This window comes from Physeter macrocephalus, chromosome 2 (assembly GCF_002837175.3).
Source record: "Physeter macrocephalus isolate SW-GA chromosome 2, ASM283717v5, whole genome shotgun sequence".
Classification (NCBI taxonomy): domain Eukaryota; kingdom Metazoa; phylum Chordata; class Mammalia; order Artiodactyla; family Physeteridae; genus Physeter; species Physeter macrocephalus.
Genome location: NC_041215.1, coordinates 21,477,291 through 21,485,454, shown reverse-complemented (window position 1 = coordinate 21,485,454; position 8,164 = coordinate 21,477,291). Strand labels below are relative to the sequence as shown.

The following is an 8,164-nucleotide window of genomic DNA, read 5'->3' as shown; positions in this document are numbered from 1 at the left end:
CCCCACCCCCACCCCAAGTCAGGAGGCTTGACCTCTCCGCCCTCCGTCCTTCGCCCTTGCCCCTCCCCCAGTCTGGCCAGGTCCCCTCCCAGGCAGCCCCACCCCTCGTCAGATCTCGGCGCCCCCTCAGGTCCATCCCCGCGACAAGCCCAGAGCCCTCTCCCACGTCAGGAGCCCTCTCCCACGTCAGAAGCCCCTCTGCTCTCCCCGACAGTTACAACTCGGGGCCGCGGCCTCCCCGGGGCCGGGACCGGGGCTGCGCGGGGGCCATTACCTGTACTGCGAGCCGGCGCCCTGCGCGAAGCCATAATAATTACTCGCCGCCATCTTGGCTTCTCCACAGCGCGCCCGCTGACCTGGAGGCGCGAAAGGGCGGGGCCGCCGGCGCGTGACGTCATCGGGCCTGCGCACAGGCCTCGTGCCGCTCGCGCCCCGCCACGTGCCCCAGGCCCCGCCCCCCGCGCGAAGCTCGCGCCTTCTCGCTTCCTAGTCTGCGCCTGGGGGCGTGTCTTTGCCTCGAGCCCGCCCCGCCGCAAGCCTCGCCCCTTGCTCGGAGCCGCTACCTTCCCTGTGAGCGCCCAGTATCCGGGTCTTTGGCTCGACCCCCTCCTTCCCGCCAAGCCCCAGATCCGGCCCTCTCTGTTTTAGTTCAAGCCCCGCCCCTCGCCGCAAGACCCGCCCCTTATCGGATTCCCCTCCTTCCCTTTAACCTCTCAGCTTGGGGATTTCGAGGCTGGAAGTGATTTTCCTTTTTGTGCCCTTGGGTGGATTTGGTTGCCCCGCTGACCGTTTCTGGCTGGGTGAATGTGCCCTACTGATACGGCCAAGTCCTGCTTGTCCCTTCAGCAGCCCCCTGGGTGCCAGTCTTTTCGTGGAGCCTTCTAAGGCTCCAGTACCTAAAATTCAGTGGCTCTAAATTAGTGGTTCTCAACTGGAGTGTTTTGCCCCCAGAGGACAGTGGGCAGTGTCTGGGGACATCTGTGGTTGTCACGACTGGGGGTACTCCTGGCATCAAGTAGATGGGGACCAGGGATCCTGCTCAATGCCCCACAGTTCCCAGGAGGGCCCCCACGACAGAGAATGACCTGGCACCAACGTCAGCAGTGCCAAGGTAGAGAAACCCTATTCTAAGGGTAATTCATTTTGAGGGCTATTTCTTGACCCACTTACTATAGGCAGGGCCATCTTGGGCGGGGGGTGCAACAGTAAGCTGCATGGCACCAGTCCTCAAGAACTTAGATTCAGGGAAGCAGATCATAACCAAACTATTACAATTAAGGTAGTCTTCGGTTAAGAACAGATTTATTGAGATATAATTCACGTACCATACAATTCGCCCAACTAAGGTGTGCAATTCAATGGTTTTTAGTATATTCACAAAGTTGTGCAACCATCACGACTAATTCCAGAACACTTTCATCACCCAAGAATAAACCATGAACTCCTTAACAGTCACTTCCCCACCCCCACCCCATACGCTGGCCACCATTAGTTTGCTTCTGTCTCTATGGATTTGCCAGTTCTGGACATTTCCTATAAATGGAATATTACTCAGCAATAAAAAGGCATAAACTCTTGATACACACCACAACTTGGATAAAGCTCTAGAGAATTATGCTGAGTGGGAAAAGTTCCATCTACATAAAATTCTTGAAAGGTCAAAAATCATAGAAATGCAGAACATATTTGTGATTTCCAGGGGTTAAGGACATGGGGAGGGGGTAATGGGGAGTGGGAGTAGCTATAAAAGGGCAACATGAGAGATCCTGTGGTGATTGAAATGTTCTGTATCTTGACTATATCAAAAGCAATAGTGCTACTGCATTATACTATAATTTTGCAAGATGTTACCATTGGATAACATGGTGGAAAAGGGTACATGGGATCTCTCTGTGTGATTTTTTACAACCCCATGTGAATCTACAATTATTTCAATTTTCTAAGTTAATTTTTTAAAGGCAAAAAAAAAAGAGTACATTTACCAACCATGGTGGGGTGGTGTTCTTTTGCCACCTTTTAAGCAGGCACAGGGCTAGTTAATTCTTGGATGGAAACCATGGCAAGCCCAGGGTGCCAAGGAAAGCCGTATGGGTGATTTAGTGGATGGCATTCTTCCATTTGTGTCTTAATGACCATGTGTGGCCACAAGGAACAATCTAGTGCGTCTGGCAAACGCAGCTCTCCTGCCATGCCCTGGCTAACGGCCAGCGTGGTAATTACACATGGCCTCCCTCCAATTCCCTGCAGCTCTAACTAGATAACCCAGGCTGCATGCCTTTTACAAAAGCAGGTCTGTTTTGATGTTTTCTCTGGATTGCATAATATCTTTTCTTTCCTGTTATTTGCTATAAGCATTGTGCTAAATGCTTTACATGCATAGTCTTATCTAGTTCTCACAATAGCCCTCAGAAGTAGGTATAGTTGATTCTCGTTGTTGGCAGCAGTTCTGTTCTATAAAGTTGCTGCAAACACTGAAATAGCAAAATACTGACCCATTGCTCCTAGGGGAAATACAGGGTTAGGTTCCTGCGAGCCTCTGGTCACAACATTTTCATCAACTGATCAATACATAACCTTGGGTTATGTGTGTGTGGGTTTTTTTTTGTTTAAAGCCTTCTTATTTAATATACATTGTAGATTCCTTAACATTGAACTCACATTCCAGAGCACTATAACACTCACACCTCAATGAAGCTTATCTTAACATGCTTATTTTCTCCATAAGGGCACAGCACAGCCTTCTTGTGCTAACAAACACTAGACAGCATTTCAGCACCATGTGTGGGGACCATTATAAATAGCCAAATCACCAAAAAAAGCACAAAAATGTTAAAAGCACGGCACTAGGGCTTCCCTGGTGGCGCAGTGGTTGAGAGTCCACCTGCCGATGCAGGGGACACGGGTTCGTGCCCCGGTCCGGGAAGATCCCGCATGCCGCGGAGCGGCTGGGCCCGTGAGCCGTGGCCGCTGAGCCTGCGCGTCCGGAGCCTGTGCTCCGCAAAGGGAGAGGCCACAACAGTGAGAGGCCCGCGTACCGCAAAAAAAAAAAAAAAAAAAAGCACGGCACTAAATAGACCCCAAAAAAGGACAGTTGTTTACAGCCTAGGCTGGAATAAACATCATCTGGTTCAACCTCAGCTGACAGCACATGCACAACCAGCGCTCAGATTTTTTTACTTCTCTGTGTTGTCTACAAATGACCTTGGAAGCACCATGAGTATTGATTTTGGGGGTTACAAATAAATTTCAGCCAGTAGGCAAATTTACAAATACCGTGAATAATGAGGATCAAATGTATTTGTATGAATCCCCTTTGCAAATCAGGAAAAGAAGATTCAAGGAGGTTTAGTAATTTCATTGCCTCAACAAACTTCACTGAGAACTAACTTGGTTTCAGGTATTCTTCTAGGGCAGGGTTTCTCAACGACCGCACCGTTGATATTTCAGACCAGATAATTCTCTTGGGGAAGGGGCTGTCCTGTGCACTGTAGAGTGTTGAACAGCATCTCTGGTCTTTACCCACTCGATGCCAGAATCACCTCCATCCCCCAAGTCATGATAACCAAAAATGTCCCCAGACATCACCAGATGTCCCAAGGGGGGTAAAATCGCCCACAGGTGAGAAGCACTGGTCTAGGGATTAAAGACATAGCAATGAGAAAATGAAACATCTCTGATCTCAAGAAACTTACATTCTGGGGGAATGGGGATGGGGAGTTAGTGTTTAATGGGGACACAGTTTCGGTTTGGGAAGATGAGAAAGTTCTGGAGATGGATAGTGGGGATGGTTACATATTGTGAATGGAATTAATGCCACTGAACTTTACACTTAAAAATGATTAGAATGGCAAACTTTATGTTATGCGTATATATTAATATATAACACCACCATTAACGATAAACCAGACGAGAGCCAATCTTGGTTCACGCAGCGGCTCGGAGGCGGGCTGCAGCACCACGGACAGCTCCCAGCGCGCTCTCAGGGAGGAAGAGCTGCTGCTTTACACATGTCCTTCTGTTCCAAACGCTTTTCTCCCCCTTCTTCATCCATCCAACTCCTACTCACTCCTCAGCGCCCAACCCACACGGTCACCACCCCTGCCCCACTCTGAGAAATCTCCCTATGCGCCCCCCAAGCCACTCTGCTCCAAAGATGTCAGCCCAGACTCCCTTGCCCATCTGCTGCTGCGAGCGGGAGTTCTACGAAAGCAAAGTCTTACTCACGTTTCGGACCCCAGTGCCCAGTACTAGAACGAACCTGGATTTCCCGCTCAGTGTCTATTCCCAGAGCTCCACGTCCTCCAGCCAAGAGGTGCAAAGTCCAGGTCTTGTGCTGGAGTCTCTGGGCTCTCCTTCCCTGCTGTGGGGCGGTTGCCTTTATGCCTTTGGCTTGGAGGGGCACCGACCCTGATGCAGTGAGTGGGGTAGCCACGTGAATAGAGTGTTGTCTGAGACCCACAAGGGGAGCCAGCGTCTGTGCATTCTACCTGCATTTCCCGAACATCTCCTTTGTACCGCGTGCTACTGCCCTGGCACATTACAGTGTACAAAACCAACCAAGTCTCTTTTGAAATTTCTATTCCAATAAGGGGGGGGGAGTCCTAGAATAAACAAAGAAACAAGTAAATAGTCTCAAATAGTGGTAAGTATTATGAAAAAAGACTCATCAGGCTCCTCAATACCATAAACATAGAATTAGTGTATGACCCAGCATTGCCACTCCCAGGTATATACCCCAAAGAACTGAAAACAGGGATTCAAATAAATCCATGTACACCCATGTTCGTAGCAGCACTATTCACAACAGTCAAAATGTAGAAACACTTTTTGTTTATCCACTGGTGAATGAATAAACAAAAAGTGGCGCACGCATACAATGATATATATGATTCAGCCATAAAAATGAAGGAAGCACTGACACACATCACAATGTGGATGATCCCTGAAAAATGTTGCTCAGTGAGAGAAGCCAGACACAAAAGATGGCATAGTAGATTATTCCATTTATATGAAATATCCAGAACAGGCAAATCCACAGAGACAGAAAGTGGATTAGTGGTTGCCAGGGGCTGGGAAGGGAGAAGTAAGAGACTGCTTAATGGGTACGGGTTTCCATTTGGGGTGATGAGAACGTCCTGGAACTAGACAGTGGTGATGGTGGCACAACACTGAATGTACTTAATGTCACTGAACTATACACTTTCAAATGGTTAAAATGGTAAATTTTACATTATGTGTATTTTACCACAGTAAAAAAGAAAAAAAATTTTTTTTAAACTGAAAAACAAATCAGACTAGATAATGGGATGGAAGATGATGGAGTGAGAGGCAAGGTAGGAGGTGAGATTAGGAAAGGCCTCTTTGAGGAGATTACTTCTGAGCTGACACCTGAATAATGCAAACATCTGGGGGAAGAGCATACCTGGCAGATGGAGCAGCTTGTGCAAAGGCCCTGTGGTGGGAATGAGCCTGATGTGTTCACAGAACAGGTGAAAACCATCATCACAGTGATTAAGAGGGACAGGAGGTAACAACAGGCATCCATTCCTACTTAGGATCATGTATTGATATTAGTTTCCTGTGGCTGCCATAACAAAGTACCACGAACTAGGTGGCTCAAAACAATAGCATTTTTTTTTTCTATCACAGTTTTGGAGGCCAGAAGTCTGAAATCAAGGTATTGGCAGGGTTGGCTTCTTCTGGGGGCTGTGAGGGAGAATCCATTTGGTGCCTCTCCAGCTTCCGGTGGTCACTGACAACGCTCCATATTCCTTGGCTTGTCGATGCATCATCCTGATCTCACATGATGTGCCCCCCCTTCTCTTCTCTTATGAAGTCACTTGTCATGGGATTTAGGGCACATCTTAAATCCAGGATGATCTCATCTGGAGATCCTTAACTTAATTCCATCTGCAAAGACACTTTTTTCCAAGTAAGGTCACATTCACAAGTTCCAGGGGTTAGGACATGGACATATCTTTGCGGGGGGGCACCATTCAACCTGCTACCAGTCTGAAAATAAAAACAGCAACAGCAAGAAACACGCATAGAACTTTTCTCATGCTGCGGCACTGTGCCAAGCACCCTCCCTGCGTCACCTCATTAAATGCCGAAAGGCCAGTACCCTAATGTTTCCATTTCACAGATGAGGAAACTGAGGTCCAGGAAGTATGATCACTTACCCAACCAAGTCCCCAGCTAGTGGCTGAGCCAGTGTCCCAATCCACTTATGGTTTGATTTCAGAGGGTGCACTCTTAACTCTATACCATTCTATGGTCTCCCAGGGCGGCGCTGACGCACGCACACCTGCAGGGGGCGCCTTTCCCTCGGAGGCCCCGAGCGAATGTGTCTGAGAAGGTTCTGTCTCCCCAGCACCCAGCCCGGTCTTCGGCCCATGGCTCATCGTAAGCGGTCGCCTGAGGGACCCATGAAATGGGTCCATGAGGATATTATTTCCTCTCTCCCTCTTAATCTAAGGAATGAGGCCATCGCTGTCACTTATTTATTTGTTCCTTGTTTTGTTTTTAAATCTGTGATGCGCCATCAGGAAATCATTTCCGCTTCTGCCCCTGGTGAGGCTCTTGGAAATGCTCCCCTCTCAGCCAATGGAGAGCACCGATTCTGGCAGGGGGCTGTGCTTTTTGGTCAGCCCTGCCCCCATCCACCCACCCTGCACACAAAAGCAGCATAATTAACTGTCTTAAGGAAGCCGAGCCTCCGCCAGCTGCGAGCTGGCAAGAAGAAAATACCTCGGAGGCACGAGGACCAGGGACGCAGCCGCAGCCGAGCGAGGGGCAGCCGACCGCTGACTGCAAGCTGTTCCCCACCCGTGGACAAAAGCGCCCATCCGCGCCCGTCGCATTGCCCTGAGTGACCTTCCTTGGATGCGGAGTCCGCGCCAGAGTGCATCTTCCTCGGATGCTCTGAAGGCGAGGGATGCCCGGCTGCATCCGCCCAAGGCTCTTCTTTGTTTGCGCGTAACCGGGAGAGGCCGCGGAGGTAGCCGGGACTCACGCGGAGGTGAATCCACTTTCTTTCTCCCCGCCCTGCCGAGGAAGATTGTCCGCAGGTATCTGCTGCTACAAACCCCCTTCTGGCAGATGGGGCGGGTGGGAGCAGAGAACCAGGGTCTTGTGATTCTTGGGATGCTACCAGCTCCATTTTACCCCACGCGGAGAAAAGCATCCGCCCCCCCACACACACACACACCCACAGTTCACCTCCCATGCCCACCGTTCACCTGGATGGCAGAGGATTGCACCATTTCCGGGACGTGCTTAGAGATTAGGCGTCTCAAACCCTCAGCCCCTCTCTGGGACGCTTCCTGAGAGGCCGAAATGTACACGTCCCACCTCTGTGCATTTCCTATTTATAACGCCGTGAGCGGATTTGGAAAAGGATTTCATAGATGTGTACGTAAAAGCTTGCCTATGGGGTGGGGAGGAAGGGAAACGGTTGCAGACAGAGATTCCTCCTCCTGTGTCTGAACTTGTATGCGATGTGCTGATAATTCAGCACCACAGCGGGAAGGAACGCTTCTCAGCTCCCCCTCGCTGCCTTATTTGCCGTCCTCGAACGTGAAGTCGGGATCAGAGGGCGGGAGCGTCCAGGGCCCTCTGGTCACCCACCCACACCCCTCATTTAGAGGAGGATCGCTGGGCCAACATGTGTGGCCCCAGTCTCAGCTGTGGGTGGGGTGGAGGTGGGTGGGCCTTTCTGGGGGTTGAGGTCACACCCAGCTCAGGATAAGGAAGACAGACACAAAGGCCACTCCCTTCAGAAAGGAAATGAATTTCCATTGACGGGAACTTTCCCTTGCAGTAAGTTCCTGGGCAGCTGTTGCCCACAGCATCAGGAAGACAGCTCTCTCTCTCTCTCTCTCTCTCTCTTTTCCGTACTGCGTCTTACTGTCCCTCCTCCATGAATGAATGACGACATTCAGGGCAGTGACAAGAATGGAGTGAGAAACTCTCACTGAAGTGGGGGAGGGTCGAATTTCAGACATCCCGTCCCCCCTTCCCGGCCCTCACCTGTCTCCGGCTCCCTCTGGGCCCCAATCCCAAATGCAGACCCTCCATCCACAAGGGCTTAGGTCCAGCGAGGGGCTCTGGAAGACACACCCAGACTAAGAGCCACCCACCCAGCTCTAGAGGGGCAGCCGCA

The 8,164-nt window shown here is 50.3% G+C and overlaps 2 protein-coding genes across 5 annotated transcripts in view; one reads left to right on the top strand and one right to left on the bottom strand.

Annotated features, from left to right (window-relative positions):
• Positions 1-193: 193 nt before the first annotated feature.
• The window catches only part of DAPK3 (death associated protein kinase 3), an 82,248-nt gene continuing 74,277 nt past the window's right edge, over positions 194-8,164 (bottom strand). The window contains exon 13 of the mRNA XM_055081360.1: positions 194-6,012. The gene's annotated coding sequence lies outside the window, so the exon portion shown is untranslated. The remainder of the gene's footprint in view (positions 6,013-8,164) is intronic.
• Positions 6,020-8,164, top strand: part of ATCAY (ATCAY kinesin light chain interacting caytaxin) — a 40,217-nt gene continuing 38,072 nt past the window's right edge. For 3 of the 4 annotated variants that reach the window (XM_007109287.4, XM_007109285.4, XM_007109284.4), the window contains exon 1: positions 6,020-7,021. In XM_007109287.4, coding sequence (XP_007109349.1) covers positions 6,886-7,021 — 136 coding nt within the window. In that variant the 5' untranslated portion in view covers positions 6,020-6,885. Of the gene's footprint in view, positions 7,071-8,164 lie in introns of all 4 variants that reach the window. The other variant, XM_007109286.4, reaches the window with a different exon arrangement.